This window comes from Schistocerca americana, chromosome 4 (assembly GCF_021461395.2).
Source record: "Schistocerca americana isolate TAMUIC-IGC-003095 chromosome 4, iqSchAmer2.1, whole genome shotgun sequence".
Taxonomy (NCBI): Eukaryota; Metazoa; Arthropoda; class Insecta; order Orthoptera; family Acrididae; genus Schistocerca; species Schistocerca americana.
The window spans coordinates 115063539-115087372 of NC_060122.1; the positions used below are offsets into that span (position 1 = coordinate 115063539).

The 23834-nt window shown below is 45.2% G+C and overlaps 1 protein-coding gene across 1 annotated transcript in view; it reads right to left on the reverse strand.

Moving 5' to 3' along the window:
• The window catches only part of LOC124614049, a 92995-nt gene that overhangs the window by 36082 nt on the left and 33079 nt on the right, over positions 1 to 23834 (reverse strand). The window contains exon 2 of the mRNA XM_047142882.1: positions 18095 to 18381. Within this exon, the coding sequence (XP_046998838.1) occupies positions 18095 to 18381 (287 nt within the window). The remainder of the gene's footprint in view (positions 1 to 18094; positions 18382 to 23834) is intronic.

Genomic DNA, 23834 nt, shown 5'->3' on the forward strand with positions numbered 1-23834 from the left:
TAAAGAGGGGGATAGAAGGGAGATTGGACGGTAATTGTTGACATCAGATCTAACAGCTTTATCCAAAATTTTTGAGAAAGTAATGTAGCTTCACATATCTGTAAAAATGAAGTACTAACAAAATGTCAGTTTGGTTTCCAGAAAGGTTTTTCAACAGAAAATGCCATATATGCTTTCACCAGTCAAATTTTCAATGATCTGAATAACCGAACACCACCCATTGGGATTTTTTTGTGATCTCTCGAAGGCTTTTGATTGTGTAAATCATGAAATTCTGCTAGACAAGCTCAAGTGTTGCGCCATGAGTGGGACAGTGCACAAATGGTTTAATTCGTACCTAACTGGAAGAGTGCAGAAAGTTGAAGTAAGTAGTTCTCATAACATACAAAGATCAGCACATTCCTCAAACTGAGGAACTATCAAGAATGGGGTTCCACAAGGATCAGTCTTGGGTCCTTTCTTGTTCTTATTATATATTAATGACTTGCCATTCTATATTCATGAAGAGGCAAAGTTAGTAATTTTATGAAAGACAGTATTGACAATTTCATCAGTTAATTCTTGTTTGTCAGGTGTGATTACTATACTTGTATCATCAGCAAAGAGAACTAAGTGGTTTCTTGTAAACGGACTCTCACTGAATTTTGATAAGACACAGTACATACAGTTCCGTACAGTGAATGGTATGACGCTATTAATAAATATAGACCTTAATCAGAAGCATATAGCTAAGGTAGAATATTCCAAATTTTTAGGTGTGTCCATTGATGAGATATTAAATTGGAAGAAACACGATGATGATCTGCTGAAACGTTTGAGTTCAGCTACTTATGCAATAGGGGTCATTGCAAATTTTGGTGATAAACATCTTTGAAAATAGGCGTAGTAAGCTAATTTACTCTCATTGCTTTCATATGGCATCATATTTTGGGGTAATTCATCACTGAGGAATAAAATATTTATTTCACAAAAGCGTGTAATCAGAATAATAGCTGGAGTCCACCCAAGATCATCCTGCAGACATTTAAGGATCTAGGGATATTCACAGTAGCTTCTCAGTATATATACTCTCTTGAATTGGGTTTGGTTGTTAATAACAAATTTCATAAAAGTAATAGCAGTGTGCATAACTACAATACTAGGAGAAACGATGATCTTCACTATTCAAGATTAAATCTAACTTTGGCGCAGAAAGGGGTGAATTATACTGGCACTAAAGTCTTTGGTCACTTACCAAATAGTATCAAAAGTCTGACAGATAACCAACAAGTATTTAAGAAGAAATTAAAAGAATTTCTGAATGACAACTCCTCATACTCCATAGAGGAATTCTTAGATATAAATTAAGGAAAAGAAAAACGAGAACAAAACAAAACCAAAATTGAAAAAAATAAAAAAAATAAAAATAGAAAAATAAAGAAACAAAAACACAAAAAAATAAAGTTGTTATATTAACTTAAGTATGTTGTTAAATTAACCTAATTATGTCATGTATTGGAAAATTCGACTCGTTCCACATCATTACGAAATACCGTATTCATGATCCATGGAACTAGTCTTAATCTAATCTACGCTCGTCTAGAGACCTACTGTACACCGCTGTAAGAAGGGGGCATGTTCCTTCGCGTATTCTGCGTAAAATCAAAATCGCTCAAAAGAGGAAAGGCCGCTGGACCTGATGGGATACCAGTTGGATTGTTTTTGTATCCCTCTGTCATCTGTTTCGATATCTAGATTGTTTCAGTACCATTGTGGTCACAGAGGAGGACTGCACTGTAGGTCCTCCACCATTTTGTCTGTGCGACAAAGGATGACAGACTAAAGGCCGAAATACTGAATGTCTTTTTCCAAAGCTGTTTCACAGTGTGTCGGTATATTTTAATTTGATCCACCTACCGTTTTGACATACGACAAATTTCTTAGGAGTTTCTGCCAAGTCAGTACATAGTACTTTACTTTCGAATTCATTTGAACGCCTCTCACATAGCCCTCCTCACACTACATTTCGCTTCGTGTAATTTTTGTTTGCTTCCGTAGCAAACACAAACATAGAAAACTGCTGTGAAGTTCCCTTTGTCTGCAAGGCTTTGGCTAACTCCGAAAAGAGCCACTGTGGTACAACAACCATCTCTTACGATCTTGCTTGGCACATACTCATATAATGCATATTGTACGATGGTTTTGAACTTTGTACACTGATCAACACTATCTGTACTTGAGATAAAACATTTGTACTCTGAAATCTGCTTTTTGTCACTCTTGCAAAACAGAAAAATCGTCCCACCTTTTTAATATTTCTGTTTGCGGCTGAAATCACCGATGCTGTAACCGCTTTATGATTGCTGATTCGCTCTTCTGCGTTAATTGTTTCAAATAGGTCGGGTGTGTTTGTCACCAGAAGATCTAATATGTTATCAACACGAGTCGGTTCTTTGTTTTATGAACTACCTTGATCAGTTAAACACTCTCGGTTTTCTTGCCGCGTCAATTCACGATAAAATCTCAGTCTTTCGACGATTACCAACATCGTCATCGTCAGGAGCAACAGTCTGTCTTCAATGCTGCTGTGGTAGCGTTTTGTATAGCCCGTGGACGGCTTGTGATTGGTCGGCGCTTACGTACTGCTGTCGCAGACGGTGTCAATGTGTGCGTCGGTGGCGCCACCGCTTCCACTGTAACGTAAACTTGGAAGGAACGTCTCTGCTCTGCATCAAGCGCACGTTTGCATACACAGATGGTATCCGCTATCGCGCTTTAAGTTTTTTTGCTAATTCTTATTTCAACAGACTCCTTAATAACAGAATCCCAGTACGTGGAGGCATGGGACAAAATATTGTTCGATGAAACAAAAATTCTATGTTTGTTCATGAGGCTGTGCTCAGCAATTGCCGATTTCTCCAGCTCTCTATTTTTAGTATGGCGTTGGTGCTCTGCATAGCGGTATGACCTATATAATTGCTTCCACTCTCACAGTTACCCTGAGGCCGAGATTGTCCTTAACAGGGCGCATCATCTTAATTTTCTTAGGAGGATGAAAAATCGGTCTTATACCCCGTCTACGCAGGACTCTTCCTATTTTGCTGGAAATAGCGCCACAAAAAGGAAGAACCGCAATCGGTGTTTCATCCTGAGAGAGTGCAGCATTTTTACGTTTCCTTCTTTTGGAGAACGCCGTCTTTATACTGCGTGCACCATAGCCATTCTTTCTGAACACATACTTCAGATGGTTAATCTCGGACCTTAAGTGGTATATAGATCAAAAACTGTTTCTGACGAGGACCAATCTGTTCAAAACTGCTCTCTTCTGTGCAGGATGATGGAAACTCTGTGCTTTCAGGTATAAATCGGTATGCGTCGGCCACTCTATATACCGTATGCCAAGACGCCCGTCCGCCTGTCGTAGCTTTAAGCTACGTTGTGCAAGACACGACAGTTGGCTGCGACAACGACGCTGCCCCCTCCACTTTTCCCACCCTGGCAGACGGCGACACGGCCGCAACACGACAGGAGTCGTCGCTGTTTCCCAAGCTCTGGAATTCTTACTTTTCTTATGTATTTGAATCCGCCGCCGACCAATTTTCTTGCTGTAAAAAAATTCTATATGTTAATGGAACAAAGTTACATCGGCTCCCAGAGTTAGTTTTCCGATACAGATTCTCCTTTTACTTTAGAAAATTGAAAAGTATCTCTTCAGGTATTGGTTTTTTTTCCGCTGTATATTACTTCCCTATCGATTGTGAGGAAAGTAAAAGGCACAAAAAATTGATGTTTGCGTATCTTAGTTTCACATCACAGTTTGATATTGAGGTGTCCATTTTTTTAGATATTCTTCAGTTATTCCGATACTTGATTTACAAGTAACCTACTGCATAAAATTTGAATTGTGTAGAGTGAAAAATGTGGTCGCTGGCTACTTTGTGTGTGGTTCACGTTAGCTTCTTTTCATCGGAAACGATGTATGACCTAACATATCGAAATTATTTTTAAAGTTGAGATCAGAATGATATCGATCTCCGTTTCCGAGATTTGGGCTCATGTATCTCCGGGTGCGTCGCGACTAGCCGCCAGTTCTGTCAACGCGCAACGTGAATCATGTGGTCATCACACGATAGAGAATGCGTTTGTTTTGTTTCGCTGACACATTTGGACCTAATGAAACCATTTTGTGTCATGTATTTCTCCATATGCTCTTGACAATTTCATTTAAAATGCCACGAAATGTAGGTTTCTTAAAAGTAAAGACGTGTTGCCTTCAATAATTTATCCTCTTCCCAAGAATGAGAAGAAAATATACTCACCTCTAGTATTTTCTTCTGAATCTGGACGAGGATACCCAAGTAGAAATGGACATCCTAACAAAACCAGCAAATGTCAAAAATTTAAGTGTTTCAACAGAGCGAAAAAACGTTCAAATTAGTTTAAGATCGCCTTGCCATCAATTATATTTTTTATATGATGTAGTAGGTAAATCATAGCGACACTGGGTTTTTGAGTATTACTTCCCCGTGAGTATCGCGTTGTCGCTTCACAGTACATCATGCGATAAGTACGGATGGGAATGCCATCTGTCGCTCAGCTGTATTTGACCTTCACTTGTTAGTAGCGGCGCGTGTTTCCCAAACTGCTGTCTGTCATTGACATGATGGAGAGAAATAGAGCCACATTCGATTTCACTTTAAAGTACTTAGATATTTTACAGCAAGAAGAAAACGATGACACAGTTACGTTGTCGTGGCTCCACAACAAAACGAAAAAGGTTCATTGTCTCTTTGCGACACGTGGCGATGAAGGCTGTTACAACATTTTGATTAACAGGCACCTTTTAAATGACGATACGAAATTCAGACATTGTCAGATTGTCAGCCAGTTTGCTCATGTTTTGGAACTTATAAAAAGTTACATACAGAGAAAATCGTGCAACCGGGTCAAGAAACCTGTCCGCATCACTGCGAGTTTTTCAGCTGCACTAAGGTACGTGTAGTTTTATTATCTTATGTACATTTGCGGCGCTGGGATCAGAACAATTTGTTTGTTCATCTGAAACTTTTGATGCAGCTTGTATTACTTTCGTATTGTCTTGTTGATACATTTGACGAGCTATAACAAGAGAGACGTTGTTCCAGATATGTCTGCAATATTTTGCTCTCTCAGTTGAATGAAATGATTGAAATCAGTCCCAGTGATGTAAACTGTATTGTGTAAAAGTTGTAAGGAAGTGCATGAGAATGTGTCCTATAATATTAACGTTTACGTAAATTCATCAGATTCGGTCATAAACCGTAATCCAGGGAATATGGAAAACAATACTCTTTTACTTATCACACATGTCATCTATATCATACATGAGACAGATGAATCTACAAGGATCATCACAACATTTACCTTCGTTCATATGACCTGAGCTAATTTTCATGGTGCACCACAAAACCGACTGAATTGGTATGAATGAAATTATTTCAGCAAACACTGTTATGCATTTCATTACACCTGTGCATGGTCATCTTAACAAAATTATCAACCACAGGCTTAAATTATTACCCCCAACACCACATTAGCAAAAAACTGGTCCTTTTCCAAGCTTTATTTTTCTTCTATTTCTCCACGTAACTCCCAAAAATGTTCCGTCTGTTCTTGCACATTTCACTAGTATCACATGGTACCCAAGTCTATTCAAAATAGTAGCTTAATGGGTTCTCTTATTTTCAGGTTCTTGGCAACAGGAGAATCTTTCGCATCCTTAGCATTCTCCTTCCGAATCTCCACAGGATACATCAGTACACTAAAGTGCGTGTCATTCACGACGGCGACCGAGTTTGTGTTTTGTGACGTCAGATGCGCAGAACGAACCTAGTCAGCCAATGAACAGAGAACGACGTTAGCAGAGCTCGTCTGCAGTGCAGAGCACAGACGAGTGTCTTCAATTTTAGAAACGTTCACACACAATAAGCCTACTAATTCAGGCGATAACAAGGAAAGGTGTTTCTATCATTCTCACTAACCGCTTTTTCGCAATAAACAATTACCGCTGTTCTTTATTTCCTATTGTACTTCGACGAAACGTGAGTAATTCATAGTCATACCAACAGTGATGTCAGTATTTTGCGTGACATTTTAAAGTCCTCTGGGAGTCTGTTAAATGACGAGCTGCGTTAGTGTAATGGTTAAAGGGTATGGCTGCTAAGTGAAGGGTTCCGAGTTCAAGCCTCGTTCAGTGCTCAATATTTTCTTTATTTAAAAACAATATCGAAGTGTCTCACTTCTTGAAATTTCTAGTAGGAACTAAAATCGACCATACGGAAAGTACACACTATGGACTTTCACCTCTGCACGACATTCTGAAGAGTTTGCAATGGTTTACTACATCTAATGCTGCACAATAACTGCGTTGAACATCGGAACAAAATTGTCATTTATGGGGGGGGGAAGGTATCAGTCAAGATGATGTGTAAAAATCAATTTTTTGTGCCAAATAGTTTTTGTGAAATCGAATGATAATGTGTGACAAAGCAGTCGAAACATGTGTTTGTGGGGAGCACGTATCTGTAGCAGCGAAAGGGTTAATGCGGCCATGGTGGCTTTATTTCATAAACTGCGCGCTCCCCACTAAATGTAATTTCGCAAACTATACTATGGCACTGCTGCTCTTGGCATGTACAACTGGCAACGCAGCAATCTCACAATCTCTCGCGTCTGGGCGGGCATGCGCGAACCGCCAAGATAAAAGAATTGAACTATAGTGGAAGAAGTACTCACAGCACTTGTCAACAGACTTTCTCCACTTCACCTGCCAGTACCTTCAAACTCCCCCAGGGGGTCCACAACTCTTTCGTGGATACGTGTGTAGCGAGCACGGGACCCCGAGCTAATGTGGCCCTCCTTCCTTTCCGGGCTGCATACCTTCCTTTTCCACATCCTTCCCTATCCACCATCTTCACCCCCCCCCCTCCCCTCACCTCTGACTCTTTCCTTCCCTTTCTCCCCCTCTGGGAGTATGGTTTGTGCCTACGTCCGGAGACGGACGCTCGTAAATGTACCGCATTCTTCGCCTTCTCTGCTCGTATGTCTTCATCCTTCCTTTGTCCTTCTTTTCCTTACCTCTTCTCTTTACCTTTTTTCCGCTGCGGCGTTAGAGACCTCTCCTCTTTCCTTTCCCTTTCTTTGTTTTTCCCTTTCTCTTTCTTCCTCCCTGTGCGTGTCTGAAGGCTGACCCACGCATTTTTGTGCATAGCCGGTGACGGGGTAACGCGTAATTCCCCGCCCCAGGCAGACAGGTAGGACACGTACGTACCACCTGGTAACGGCCAGGCCCAGGGAGGGGTGATTACCCGAGCTGATACCTTCCGAAAGTGCCGATTGGTCCCTCCGTCCGTTTGTAGGGAGGTGTGACCTGAGGTGTGAACAATCACCGAAGGTGGGAGTGCCCTCAGAGGGCCACCACAAGGGAGGAGCGCGCCATCGGAGACGCCGGTAATCATGGGGGATTCTTCCGCAATGGTTTCCTCACCTTCCACTATGTCTGCTCACAAGCGTAAGTTCACTGAGTCTCAGCCACAGACAGTTCTTCCATCGTTGCCACAGGTCCTTGTTGTTTCTCGGTCTGACGAAGGTCACGACTTCTCCACGGTCAACCCTTTCATTATTCAGAAAGGTGTAGACGCAATTGCAGGTCCTGTAAAGTCTTGTTCCAGATTACGGAATGGCACCCTGTTGTTAGAAACAGTCAGTGCCCTCCAGGCACAAAAATTGCTGCGTACGTCACTGCTACACACCTTCCCTGTCCGGCTGGAAGCGCACCACACTTTAAATTCCTCACGTGGACTCGTTTATACACGCTCCCTCGATGGATTGTCTGACGAAGAAATTCAGCACTACCTGTCTGACCAGGGCGTAACGGCTGTTCATAGTCATGAGAAGGGTTGACACGAACATCGTTCCAACCCGTACTGTCTTCTTGACTTTTGACAGAGTTCAACTCCCATCGAAAATCAAAGCGGGCTATGAGATAATTTCCATTCGCACTTGCATCCCAAACCCTACGCGTTGCTATCGGTGTCAGCGGTTCAATCATACCAGTCAGTCCTGTTCCAATCCGGTCAAACATAATACGTCTGGCAAGGATGCCCATGAGGGTGCTTGTCCACCTCCATCGCCTCGTTGCATCAACTGTTTGGGTGACCACGCTGCTTCCTCTCGAGATTAAAAATGGGGCAAAGACGAAAAGTTCATTCAGGAAATCAGAGTGAATGAAAAGGTGTCGACCTTTGCTGCTCGAATATTATTCGCCAGTCGAAAGCCCACTGCGTCTCAGACAGGAAATTACAGCACTGTCCTTGGTTCTCCTCGGCGAACAAAGGAGGCGGCCACGCAGACTTGCGACCTCACATTTAGTGCCACGGTCGTTAGATCGGCCAGCGCAAAGATCGCCCGTTCAATCTCACCACTTTCGCCTGCCCACTCTCTGGCTCACCCTTCATCGGGTTCTGCTAAATCTCGAGCCCAAAAGTCACACACCAAGACTTCGAAAAAAACATACTCGTGAAGAATTTTTACGTACCCCAACTTCACAACCATCGTTTCCTCCTTCATCTAAACATCATATTTCCAAGAAGGCTAATACGAAACCCAGTTCATCTCGTTCTCCGCCAAGGCGTGTCCCACCTGGCGGAAATTGCCCTCGGCCGTCTTCTGTGTCGTCGAGGCGCACTGCTGGCGGCCGATCAACCGGCCGATCGCTGGTGGCAGGAGCTGCTCCTGACCAACCTATGGATCAGGATCTTCTGCCTTCGGCTGAATGCTATTCCAAGCTGTCGGTCGCAAGATCTGAGCAGTCGTTGTGTTGACAGCAACCTTGGTCACATTCCTCCATTTTCTGTTCACCCTGTGTCCATTATCCACTGGAATATCCGCGGCATTCGAGCCAATCGGGATGAATTGTCGATCCTCTTACGATCCTACTCACCGGTCATCTTCTGTCTTCAGGAAACAAAGCTGCGTCCCCATGACCGCTATGTTCTCCCCCATTTTCAGTCTGTCTGACTTGATCTCCCCTCTGTTGAAGGCACTCTAGCCCATGGAGGACTCATGATTCTTCTCCATGATACTCTCCATTATCACCCAATCCCCTTAAACACATCCTTCCAAGCTGTTGCTGTCCGTCTTCCCCTTTCTCGATGCACCTCTTTTTGTACTGTATACATTGCATCGTCCACACCAATGGAACGAGCTGATCTCCTTCATTTTCTTGGTCAGCTTCCACCCCCTATTTGCTGGTTGGGGACTTCAATGCCCACCACCCGCTTAGGGGATCTCCACATCCTTGTCCGTGTGGCTCACTATTGCTAGAAGTCTTCCACCAAGCGGATCTTGTTTGCCTCAACACTGGGGACCCTACATTTTTGTCTGCCTCCACGACAAATTTATCTCATTTGGACCTTTCGGTCGGTACTGTTCCGCTAGCTCGGCGCTTCGAATGGTTCGCCCCTTGATGATACACTCTCGAGTGACCACTTTCCATGCGTCCTTAGACTGCAGCCTCAACTGCCATATATGCGCCCGCGACGCTGGAAGTTTGCCCAAGCCGATTGGACACTTTTTTCGTCTCTAGCGACAATCGATGACCGTCACTTTCCTAGCGTCGACGATGAGGTCACACACATTACCGACGTTATTCTTACAACTGCGGAACGTTCAATACCACGCACCTCCGAATTGCCCCGGGGCCCCAAGTTCTTTGGTGGAACGAGGCATGCCGTGACGCTACGTGAGCGGCGACGTGCTCTTCGCGTTTTCAGACACCATCCTACTTTGGCCAACTGTATCAGCTATAAGCAGTTCCGTGGGCGATGCCGTCGCGTCATCCGCGATAGCAAGAAGGCAAGATGGAAATTCTTTATTAGCTTATTTAACAGCTTCACTCCCTTTTCGGAAGTTTGGAGTCGGCTTCGACGGTTATCAGGCGCACCTAGTTTCTCCCCGGTCTCTAGGCTCACTGTCGCACATGATACCTTAGTGGACCCCGTCGCAATTTCTAACTCATTGGGTCAGCACTTTGCTGAGATTTCGAGCTCTTTAAATTACCCGCCAGCGTTTCTCCCGAAGAAACGTGCAGCGGAAGTGCGACCTCTTGCTTTCTCCTCTCAAAATCGCGAAAGCTATAATACTGTTTTCTCCATGCGGGACCTCCAACATGCACTCTCCTTCTCGCTCCTCCGCCCCAGGACCGGATGGTGTCCACATCCAAATGTTGCTGCATTTGTCAACCCATAGTCTGCGTTACCTCCTTCGCATTTATAATCGAATTTGGACCGACAGTACTTTTCCCACACGATGGCAGGAAGCTATCGCCGTGCCTGTTCCGAAACCTGGAAAGGACAAACATCTCCCCTCTAGCTATCGCCCCATTTCTCTCACGAGTAGTGTCTGTAAGGTTTTGGAGCGTACGGTGAATTGCCGGTTAGCTTGGTGGCTGGAGTCCCGCAGTGTTTTAACACCTGCCCAGTACGGTTTCCGAAAGCATCGTTCTGCAGTTCACCATTTTGTTTCTTTCTCCACTTATATCATGAACAATTTTCTCCGGAAACGCCAAACAGTAGCAATAGTTTTTGATCTGGAGAGAGCATACGATACCTGTTGGCGGACAGGCATCCTCCGCACACTGTTCTCTTGGGGCTTTCGAGGTCGGCTGCCCCTTTTTCTTAGCGAATTTATGGCGGAGCGCACATTTAAAGTGCGGGTGAACACTACTCTCTCCCGTACTTTCTCCCAAGAAAACGGGGTACCCCAGGGCTCCGTGCTAAGTGTTGTACTGTTTGCCATTGCCATAAATCAAATTATGAATTGTCTCCTTACTGATGCCTCGGGCTCCCTCTTTGTGGACGATTTGGCGGTCTACTACAGCTCTCAACAGCTTGAACGACGTCTTCAAGGATGTCTCGATCGCCTCCACTTTGGGAGCATCGAAACAGGCTTCCGCTTTTCTCCCAGTAAGACCGTTTGTGTTAATTTTTGGCGTCGTACGGAGTTTCTTCCGCCCTCCTTACATCTAGGACCTGTCAACCTTCCGTTTTCGGACGTCGCTAAAGTCTTGGGTCTTATGTTTGACAGAAAACTGTGCTGGTCCTCCCACGTTTCCTATCTTTCGGCTCGCTGTCTGCGATCCCTCAATACCCTCCGTGTCCTGAATGGTACCTCCTGGGGAGCGGACCGAGTGGTCCTTCTCCGCCTCTATCGCGCCTTAGTGCGCTCGAAATTGGACTACGGAAGCATAGTCTACTCCTCTGCTCGGCCGTCTATTCTTCGTCGTCTCGACTCTATCCACCACCGTGGATTACGTCTAGTGTCTGGAGCTTTTTACACCAGCCCTGTGGAAAGCCTTTATGCTGAGACTGCTGAACCTCCGCTGTCCTATCGGCGAGCTGTCCCGAGTCGTTATGCTAGCCATCTGTCTTCCATGCCTGCTAATCCAGCCCATGACATTTTTTCGACGCCTCCTTGGATTTAGGGTATGCAGGCCGCCCTTCCTCCCTACTACCACCGGGAATCCACTTCCGTCAACTGCTCCATTCTCTCTCCTTCCGCTTTCCTAAAACCTTCTTGACAACTTGGGGTACAGCACCGCCTTGGCTCCGTCCCCGTATCTGCCTGCTCCATGACCTTTGTCAATTTCCCAAGGATGGTACCCCTTCACTTGTGTATCGTCCTGCATTTGCTGCTCTATGTGCACAAATGAAGGAAGCCACATTTATTTACATTGATGGCTCGATAACATCGTACAGTGTAGGGAGTGCCTATATTGTTGGTGACACCCCAAAACGATTTCGGCTTCCCGGCCAGTGTTCGGTTTATACTGCGGAGCTTTACGCTGTTCTCCAGGCTGTGCACTACATCCGCCGCCATCAGCGGATACAGTACGTTATCTGTTCAGATTCTCTCAGCTCTCTCCTCAGTCTCCAAGCTCTGTACCCTGTCCACCCTCTAGTCCATCGGATTCAGGACTGTCTGCGCTTGCTCCACCTGGGGGGCGTCTCGGTGGCGTTCCTCTGGCTCCCGGGACACGTTGGTATATGTGGAAATGAGGCGGCCGATATGGCGGCCAAGGCTGCAGTCTCTCTTCTTCGGCCAGCCATTCAATCGATTCCCTTCGCCGATCTACGGAGTGTTTTATGTCGTCGTGTTACTCTTTTATGGCACGCACATTGGTCGACACTTCCCAATAATACATTGCGGGACGTGAAAGCTCTTCCTTGTGCTTGGACCTCTTCCTCCCGAACGCGTCGTCGGGAGGAGGTAATTTTAATTCGACTCCGGATAGGGCACTGTCGTTTTAGCCATAGACATATTTTAAGCGGCAATCCTCCCCCACTCTGTCCCCACTGCTCTCAGCTGTGGACGGTAAGACACCTTTTAATTGAGTGCCCCTATTTTACTCCGTTACGCGCCCTTCTACAGCTGTCGCCTGATACATCGTCAATTTTAGCAGATGACACGCGCTCGGCCGATCGCGTTCTCGAGTTTATTAGAGCCAGTGAAATGACGTCAGTCATTTGAAGCGTTTTTTGGGGACAACCAACCCCTTTCTGTAGTGGATTTTTAAGCCTTCCTTCTGCTTTTAGTTTCCTCAATTTTTTGAGTTTCGTTTCCATTGCTGCTGGTTTCCATTTTCGGTTTTTTGTTGTTTCCTAAGTCACGGACCGGGCGCTAATGTCCATAGCAGTTTTGCGCCCTAAAACAAAAAAAAAGCTTAGATGGTGGGGTCATGTTACACGCATGGGAGAAGCAAGGTTACCCAAGAGACTCATGGGGTCAGCAGTAGAGGGTAGGAGGAGTAGGGGCAGACCAAGGAGAAGGTACCTGGATTCGGTTAAGAATGATTTTGAAGTAATAGGTTTAACATCAGAAGAGGCACCAATGTTAGCACTGAAAGGGGATCATGGAGGAATTTTATAAGGGGGACTATGATTATGCATTTCAGCGTTCAGTCTGGAGCAGTCTTTGTGGATATCATCATCATCATCATCAGTGTCAAAAGTCTGTTAATGGCCGTCGTGCGTCTCCAAACCACGCCGGGCACCTTTTCACATGAATCACCTGTGTAGAAATGACAGCTCCGGCAATGAAATTCCCTTTTAGGCCGATGCTACCGCGACTTTTGTCACCTCATAAGTTGCAAACAAGTTTCCGAAGAATTTCGTTTTTCGTTTTGAATTTTGTAGCTACTTTTTGTAAGTTAGTTATATCTAGTGCACTGTTTCATGTGTATAATAGCGGTCAGTGCGTCACACACATCGCGATGACGTCACCATAAATTTTTGACGAATTTAACACTGTCGCTCACCCACGAATAAAGAGCCGACAATTACGTTCAAGTTTTTGAGTTACTATTATCGAACACCTGAGTTCTAGAGACCACTTGCTGACGCACTGCGCTCGTACCGACTGAACCAAATTTGTCTGTCGCATTACGTACTTCACCAATTCATAAAGGGAAAGTGTGTTTATTCGAATGTTCGCCGATGTTCGCATATCCCGTGCACCCACCACATTATTTTCACGGTCGTTTAATTTCGTCAGAGTGGTCTTCCGGCTGCTACGCAGCGTCCTTCCACCTGCCTGTCGCGCTCTGATCACGTGATCACGACGCGAGTATTCACAGGAGCAAAACGTGTGTTACTCACATGGTAATCTGACGCTCTCAAGACGCTTCTGAACGATTATTTTTTCACGGTATTTTTATAACCAACGGCAAAGTGTCCTTTTGATTTAATTGATTGAAGTTACATATTACAATGCGATGCAAATGTGCCAGTAAAACTGGAAGGTGAAATCTGAGGTGTCCAAGGATACGGTAACTTTAAAATTCCATCATTTACATAAGGTGTTGGTATTTCGGTCCGTCCCGTTTCCTTCGTGATTAGAAAGCCCAACGAAAGGTTCGCTTGAAGAAATTTCTTTTGGATTATATTGTTTTAGTTATCTTGCATCTGACATACGCCTCTATCCCTCTCGATCTACATCGTTTTATTCTGTCGGCTATGTTTTACGTATACAATTCAGACAGAATCTCATAACTCTTTTTAGGAAAGTGGCTGTATATACTTTAATGGATAAAAGTTCATTACACGTGCTCCTATTCTCTTTTTATGAGTTTTCTAAAGGGTCCAGTATTCTCATCCATAGGGCAGTATCAGTGTCCAGATAAACTATGTGATCAAAAGTATCCGGACACTTGGCTGAAAATGACTTACATGTCCGTGGCGCCTGCCATCGGTAATGCTGGAATTCAATATGGTGTTGGCCCACCCTTAGCCTTGATGACAGCTTCCACTCTCGCAGGAATACGTTCAATCAGGTGCTCGAAGGTTTCTTGGGGATTGACAGCCCATTTTTTCACGGAGTGCTGCACTGAGGAAAGACACCGGTGTCGGTCGGTGAGGCCTGGCACGAAGTCGCCGTTCCAAAACATCAAAATATCCCAAAGGTTCTATAGGATTCAGGTCAGGACTCTGTGCAGGCCAGTCCATTACAGGGATGTTGTTGTCGTGTAACTACTCCGTCACAGGCCGTGCATTGCGAACAGGTGCTCGATCGTGTTGACAGATGAAGAGCAATTCGGCGATGGCGATTGCAACAGTGGAAAGGTGCTTAATCCATCAATGTAGACCTGTGCTGTGATATTGTCACGCAAATCAACAAGGGGTGCAAGCCCCGCCCATGAAAAACACGACCACACCTTAACGCCACCGCCTCCGAATTTTACTGTTGGCACTACACACGCTGGCAGATGACGTTCACCGGGCATTCAACATACTCACACCATGCCATCGGATCGCTACAGCGTGTACCGTGATTCGTCACTCCACACGTTTTTCCACTATTAAATCGTCCAGTGTTTACGCTCCATACACCAAGCGAGGCGTCGATTGGCATTTCGTGATGTGTGGCTTATGAGCAGCCTCTCGACCATGAAATCTAAGTTTTTTTCACCTCCCGCCTAACTGTCATAGTACTTGCAGTGGATCCTGATGCAGTTTTTAATTCCCGTGTGATGGTCTGGATAGATGTTTGCCTATTACACATTACGACCCTCTTCAGCTGTCGGCAGTCTGTCAGTCAACAGACGGAGTTGGCCTCTACGCTTTTGTGCTGTACGTATTCCTTCACGTTTCCACTTCACTATCAAATCGGAAAAAGTGGGTGTCACTTGTGTCATACGTCTGTACGCTAGATTTCCGCATTCTTAAACATCCCTAGGTCCAATCACCTGACTACGTTCGAAGTCCGTGAGTTCCGCGAAGCGCCCCATTCTGCTCTTTCACGATGTCTAATGACTACTGCGGTTGCTGATATGGAGTGCCTGGCAGAAGGTGGCAGCACAGTGCACCTAATATGAAAAACGTATGTTTCTGGGGGTGTCCGGATTCTTTTGATCACAGTGTAGTTGAGCAGCGTAACTCTCTGCACTTCCTTTGCCAAGGTTGATTGTATAGTTCCACTGAAATAGTAACTTTCTTTGAATTTCATTGTACAGGATATTCGGAAATTCCTGTTACTCCTTTCCTCAAGTCCTAGGAGTTTGTGGGTACATAATACGAGGGTTGGAACTTTATGCCAAGTTTAATTTATGAGACTCCTTTAGAGGCAGAGGAAGATATGCCCGTACGAATTCTGGGCTTGCACTAGAAACTGAACAGAGGCCAGGTGGGATGGAAAGTGTGCACCAGAACATGCTTCGTAGGTACTATGTCTGTAACAACGTTACCATATCCATGCACTATTGTAATGGATCAGTACTGTTCTGTTCATACAGTACGCTGGGCTCTAGGTGTTTACATTATTCCAAAACAAAATGTTTAAGTGTTAAGCACATGCGTTTGTATTAACTGATACATGGAGGTTTCGTTATGTTTCCTTTCAAATGCAACCTAATAACTGTAGTGCGTCACCTAATTCAATTCCTGAGGTGGAAGTGGATGAGTTAATCTTGATTGGAACGGTCGTAGAACAAAACAGTACGTTTCTGGACAAGGGTTGCTATGCAAGATGTGCTCACTCCCCTCTACGAGTCACAGAAGTTTGTAGTGGTAAGTTTCAAACACTCTGTATAGAACTTCACCAGAGTATCTGTACAGACTTCCTTTGCGAACCTTCTGTGTATAGTTCCAGAGAAACAAAGACTTACTTTGCATTTCATTACATACCCAATATATGGTACCACACCACATACAGGGTTATTTTTTTCACCGTGTTGATCGATGAGAGGATACGGAACAAAAAAGGTCGAATGAGCTTATGCCTGGAAATGCATGGGTTCCATGCTAGTGACCATTTATTCAATCATATTTTGTTACAGAGACTGTAACTACATGATACAGTGCATACTGAACCACAGTTACAGTAAGCGTGGTTCCCTCCTAGAGGGTTGTAATGTTTTTCATGCGTTATACCCTAGCGCCCTCTCATGCCATATTGGTAATGTGTACGATTGACTAACTTCTCGTGCTCACCTTGTAGTGGATGTGATACAGCGTTGTAGGCAGTGGTTCAAATGGCTCTGAGCACTATGGGACTTCACATCTGTCATCAGTCCCCTAGAACTCGTCCTTAGCTTTAAGTAGTTCTAACTAACCTCACACACACATCCATGCCCGAGGCAGGATTCGCACTTGTCACCGTAGCAGCCGCACGGTTCCAGATCCAAGCGGTAGGCAGTGGTTCCGAGAGCTTGGCGACATGGTGTTTACTTACAGGAAGGCCAATGGCAGTGGGCGGCGGGCAGCAAGGTTCTATCAGGAGACCTGTCCCCGCCGACAACGACCAAAGCGTTTGGCTGCAAAAAGTGTTTCACCCATTGTCCGAGACAGGGTCGTATCAGGAAGCAGGAAATAATGAATGTCATACCTGAAGAGTAACACTACGGAAGGCGACCGCCACGTCAGTAATCAAATTTTCCTCAGTCTCTGGTGTCAGTACAAGTCAGTTTGCCTGCCAGCACAGCGTAAGCCAGACAACCATGTGGAACGTTCTCCATGACAAGGGTAGTAACAGTTATCTCCTACGGTATGTGCAGGCTTACTAGCGACAGTTATTTTCCACGTTGGGAGCAGTTTTCTCACTGATTTCTTCACAAGGCAACCACTATTGGGGGATTTGTTTCATCCATCAATGTCATAGTTGAGGCCACCTTTACACAGAGTGGTATCTTCAACTTTCATAACGGTAATCTGTGGGATAGTATGCAGAACCCCCACGGTGTGGTGACAGCGAATCATCAGTATTACTGCAGCTGGAATGTGTGTGCGGGATAATTGGCGACCATGTTTTGGGACCGGCCTTCCAGCCAGTTAGGCAACGTGGGAGGAACTGCTGTTGGCGTTTCTTGTGGGGATTTTGCGTCCCCTGCTGGGAAAAGTGCCATTGAAGATTCGAAGAGTTATGTCGCTGCTACTTAATGGTGAAATGAGCCGGAGCAACATCAACATCTGGACGCATCTCAATTGTGTCTCCCCTGATTGATGAGTCGGACCAGGGGCTTAAGTTGCATGGCCAGCATCGTTCAGGGGATCTCAACCCGTGCGATTTCTCGTTATGGGACCACATCAAGTGTATTGTGTATGCAGAGCCCATTCCAGATGTGGAGGCAATGGAGCAGCGTATTCATGGTGCTTTTGACACCGTTGAGATACAGCCTAGGTGATAACGTGAGACATCACATGCATGTGTGTGATGTAGCATGTTTTGAGGCACATGGAAACCATTTTCAGCAAATGGTGTAACTATGGCTGCATGGTACAGCACGTATTAGACTGCAGGCTCTGTAACAATGTGTGACTGAATAATTAGTCTCTAGCCTGGAAACGATACATTTGTGGAGATAAGTTGATTAGATCTGTTTTGTTCCGAATCCTCTCATCGATCAATCCCTAGAATTTGTACACCCTGTGTATTTTAATGTATTAACTTTTTGTACTATTTGCTTGTCAAATTCGACGTGTTGTGAGCTGTAATGTATTTGAGGGTACTGCTATTTCACTGTCACACATTCTCGACACTACATCCATTTGCTGTGTACAATCCCTCGACCACGGCGGTAGCTCACCTGCAGTCGGTGGTTAGCGGGTTGTAAGCCCAGGCGCCGGTGCAGGTGCCGGTGACGTAGTTGGGGTCCCCGACGTTGGGACAGAGATGGTAGATGCTGCAGTTGTACGGGTCAGGGAAGTAGCCGGCGGCCCGGCACTCGAAGCCGTTGGCGCTGCCGCTGCGGCACTCGGACAGCTCCGGCTGTGTGCACGCCTCGTCGCCGGCGCTGCACCTCAGACCGTCCGTACAAGTCTCCAGCGTCGAGGTGGCCAGCCCTCCAGCGCCGTCTCCCACGCACAGTGAAACCTGTGACAGCGCGTGCTGCTGGAGGACAGTACACGTGCATCCACACCAGTGGTTCCCAACCGGAGGCGGAGGAGGGCAGGGGGAGGTAATTATCCCCTGAGGGGTAAAATGAAATTTTCAGAGGGGTAAAAACCCAGCGATTCGATTGCGTTTGTCACGAATCCAAATTACACTATGTGACCAAAAGTATCCGGACATCTGGCCGAAAATGACGTAAAAGTTCGTCGCGCCCTCCACTGGTAATGCTGGAATTCAGTATGGTGTTGGCCCACCCTTAGCCTCTCGCAGACATACGTTCAATCGGGTGCTGGAAAGTTTCTTGGGAATGGCAGCCCTTTCTTCACGGAGCGCTGCACTGAGGGGAGGTATCGATGACGGTCTGTGAGGCCTGGCACGAAGTCTGCGTTCCAAAACATTCCAAAGGCGTTCTATACGATTCAGGTCAGGACTCTGTGCAGGCCAGTCCATTACAGGGATATTATAGTGTACCCACTCCTCCACAGGCCATGCATTATGAACAGGTGCTCGATTGTGTTGAAAGATGCAGTCGCCATGCCTGAAGTGCTCAACAACAGTGGGAAGCAAGAAGGTGCTTAACACTGAGTGTAGGCCTGTGCTGCGATAGTGACACGCAAAACAAGGGGTGCAAGTCCCGGCCATTAAAACACGGCCACAGCATAACGCCACCGCCTCCGAATTTTACTGTTGCCACTACACACGCTGGCAGATGGCGTTCACCGGGCATTCGCCATACCCACAGCCTGCCATCGGATCGCTACATTGTGTGCCGTGATTCGTCACTCCACGCAACGTTTTTCCACTGTTCAATCGTCCAATGTTTACGCCTCATCACCAAGCGAAGCGTCGTTTGATTTCATGGTCGAGCGGCTGCTCATAAGCCACACATCACGAAATGGCAAAGTTTTTTTCACCTCCCGCCTAACTGTCATAGTACTTGCAATGGATCCTGATGCAGTTTGGAATTCCTGTGTGATGGTCTGGATAGATGTCTGTCTATTACACATTAGGACCCTCTTCAACTGTCTGCGGTCTCTGTCAGTCAGCAGAGTAGATCGGCATCTACGCTTTTGTGCTGTACGTGTCCTTTCACGTTTCCACTTCACTATCACATCGGAAACGGTGTACGCAAGATTTCCACACTCCTAAACATCCCTAGGCCCAGACGTATGACACAAGTGACACCCGATCACCTGACCAAGTTCGAAGTCCGTGAGTTCCGCGGAGTGCCCCTTTCTGCTCTCACGATGTCTGATGACTACTTAGGTCGCTGATATGGGGTACCTGGCAGTAGGTGGCAGCAAAATGCACCAAATATAAAAAACGTATGTTTCTGGGGATGTTCGGATACTTTTGATTACATAGTGTATTTTCAAAAGGGCGTTACACAATCAATAACAGGGTCTCACAAAACTGTGATAATGGTAAGTCGTTAGTCACTGTCCTCACCTATCCAGTCCGTTCTCATTCCAGCACTACGCACCTGTTATTCCACCACCACAGTATTTTTACTTCTGCCCTTTTTCACTATCCATCCCTACCCCAGCTTCCTCCTTACCCCCACCTGGTCACCACTCCCATCGCTTGCTGCTTGTGTGTGTGTGTGTGTGTGTGTGTGTGTGTGTGTGTGTGTGTGTGTGTAGAGAGAGAGAGAGAGAGAGAGAGAGAGAGAGAGAGAGAGAGAGAGAGAGAGAGAGAGAAAGATTGAAAACTTTCGCGCGGTTTGAGAGACCACACCTCGTGAGTTACGGGTTACTGGCAAAATAATCAAAGCATCTGGAGATTTTGGTTTGACAATCAACATGAAATATTTAACAGTATATGGAATAACGGCAGAAGGACAGAGGACTGGACAAAGTCGGTGATGATTCCGTTTCATAAGAAAGGAATCGCAAAGCGTTGAGAGAATTACAGAACCATTTCATGAATTGCAGATTCTTCTAAATGTCACCAATGAATTCCTGACTTCCTGCTTAGATGAAGAAATACCGCCAGAGCAAGCTGAGTTCGACATTGTGCATAATAAAGGAACATAAGTCCAGATTCTCAGACAGCTAACTGCAAAATGTAAGGAGTTCAACACCCCATTAGTTCTTCGTTTCTTGGACTATAGCAAGGTTTTCGACTGTGATCAATGGAAAGAACTGTGGAATGTACTGTCAGAAATAGCCTTTTCTGATCATCTTACTACCCTTACCAAAAATATCTAAATACTTATATCCAATCTGTCAGTGTAAAGTCCTTTTGAACCATGTAAAGGAGTCAGAAAGGGGCGCATTTTATCGCCGGTTCTATTTAACATCTATGGAGAATATGTTCTGAGAAAAAGTCCTCATGGCTCGACTGGAGAGATGTGAATAGGACGACGCAGTAACAGGAATTCAAAATTTTCTGATGACACCACACTGCGTGTAGAAACACAAGTGGAAATGAAAGAACTACTAAGGGAGAAAGTGAGAAACGTGGATTGTCCATTAACAAGAACAAGACCAAGACCATGATTACTGACAGAGGTGAGTCATTACTGGCTACTGGTGTGGTATCAGAATATGAATTGAAGACTTTGTCGTATTTTCAGTGTAGAGCCACCATATTTCTGAGCCACATAGCACAGGTAGCCATAGGATTGTTCTGGGTAGGGATGCTTCATCGAAGCTGGCAGTCAGTTGTGAAAGACTGAATGCTAACCAGACTTATTAAAATGAGATTGCTGGAATCTTCGTTCTGTTTTCCTTTAAGGCGCTGAAACATGGATAATGAAGGGCACTGAAAAAGAATTCATGCTTTTGAAACGTGGGCATATAGGTAGTTACTGAGAATATCATGGCTGGAGAAATGGAACAAGAAGTCAATCCTTCAGAAATTAGGATGCAGAAGAGGTTGTCCAGAATCTGACAAATACTGCAGTTCTTTGGTCACATAATTCGAAAACAGGAGGATAACTTGTAAAAGATGATCGTTCAAGGCAAAGTCGAAGGGAAAAATTGCAGGCAAGACGACCGAGAGCATTGATAGATCAGATAAAGGAGAAGACACTCCAGACATGGGACCAGTTACTCAGAGATGCAGAAGCCTCCGAAAAATGGAGTCAGGCTGATAAGAGGATTGCTTGATGGGTTACGAACTTTCAATTACGAAGACGGACTGTTGGTGGTGGTCTGGAAGTGTTGTATCAGCAGTTATGACATGAAAAATACTTGCTGCCAATGACTCACCATTTGCATCAGGCGGGCGACAGAAAATCATTGTCCGGGAGATGCAGCGATCAATCTTGTATGAAGTGTATGTATCACACTTCACAAAATGGACGTGGCGAGCCACAGTGATCACGAAAGTTTGCAACATCAAGATTGAAGACGAACTCCTTGGAAGTTACAAACCGAGCCACACGTTCAGCTAGGTACCCACTGTTAAAGAAAGAGTATTGAATCATATTGTTTGACGGGGTGATAAGCTCCACAAGAGACTGGCTCGCATTCGGCTGCATGCCGTCACATTCCACCGGTGCTTATTATGGTTCAAATGGCTCTGAGCACTATGGGACTTAACATCTGAGGTCATTAGTCCCCTAGAACTTAGAACTACTTAAACGCAACTAACCTAAGGACATCACACACATCCATGCCCGAGGCAGGATTCGAAACTGCGACCGTAGCGGTCGCGCAATTCCAGACTGAAGCGCCTAGAACCGCTCGGCCACACCGGCCGGCGGTGCTTATTATGAAACTGGCTATTCTTTAAGGCGTAGCTGCAGATAGTGCGATAATACATTTTGTATGCACGGAAAAAAGTCCAATCTGAATTGATCCAATGGTTCCAGGTGATGGTAACTGCAACGTGACGCACTTTTCAGGAGGGATGGTTTGCTCGAAAGGAGTACGTTCTTATACGCAGACCAGGAATCAAGCAAAAGCAAAGTTTTTGACCAGATATTTGTCAAAAGCAGTGCTCATACCATAACTGCAGTTATCTTACGCCAATTTTCCCCCACTCTCTCTTCCTGTGACGTAAATATTTCCTACTGCCTTGGCAAGACCACGCCCGTGGGAAAGATTCGTATGGGGCAGAGCACCTCCAACTTCTTGCAGCACAACAAATAACTTCCCAGCCAATTTAACATCCAGATTAACAGCTAGCATCTGTTTCTGTAGGTATAATGCAATGTTTCCTTTATGTATTATAGCCAGTGCTCTGTTTCGTATCAACACTATTAGCACTGTCCAAATGTTGAGTTACTCGTCGACTAAACAGTTAAACTACACTCTGAAGTCTCGTGCTGTGTTCTGAGCAATTCATAGACTTCATGTTCCCAAATATCTTTGAATAAAAAAAGTAAGGGTGCCTTCCTTTTCAGTCGTAAGCTTATTAAATTCCATGCATGAAAATATTGTCTGGGCTAAGTATTTTGTAATCTGCAGTTTAGCAAAGTATAAGAAAGTACAACATAAAACTCACATTGCAGTACCACAAAGTTTTGTCCCGATTTCCTTATTTATCGAATCTTCGTCGAAATAATTGTACAGATCGGTCTCTCAAACGCATACGATGAATCGAATATTAGGAGGCCAGGTAAAAATTTTGGAAATATGTGGTAAGGTCTTATGGAATCAAACTGCTGAGGTCATCGGTCCCTAAGCTTGCACACTACTTAGTTTAAGTTATATTAACTTACGCTAAGGACGACACACACACACACACACACACACACACACACACACACACACACACACACACACACACACACACACACACACGAGGGAAGACTCGAACCTCCGACGGAGGGAGCCGCGCGTACCGTGACAAGACGCCTAAGACTGCACGGCTACCCCGCGCGGCTAGGAGGCCAGCTGAACAGCTTTTGATTTTTATTTTTTTTTTTTCGGACCATCTTCAGAAAGAGGACTGCAAGGACTACAAAGTTGCTCGAAAAAGTTCAACGTCCAGGTAGGTTTCCATACGGTTAACAGTTTGGGAAACATGTTGAGGCTTAGTCTGGAACCCGTGCAAAACAATTGATTTTATACAGTCCAGTTTTACAAAATTTGATCATGAGACTGTTTTTACATGAGATAAACAGGGCGAGAATACAGAACGAGATATAAAGAACATGGGTGTACGAGCAACAGTTGCGCATTAGGTTTTCATTTAGAAGATAGAAGCAGTATGCTGGCAGAATCAGAAAGTAGCATGACTATTCTGCACACAGAGAGGAAGGGAAACAATCTGGACAATTTGGAGGGATTGGAAATACATGAATTCAGTCAAGTGGCTCCAGAACAACTAATCAACGAGAAAATGAGTAGTGGTAAGAAATAGCTTTTACGTGCCTCTCACAACAAATCGTCAGGACTAAAAAACCATCATAACTGTCGCAACTACTTTTATGAAATTGGTACATAGACAGCCACCTCTCCCTTTAAGACATTTTCCTCCTG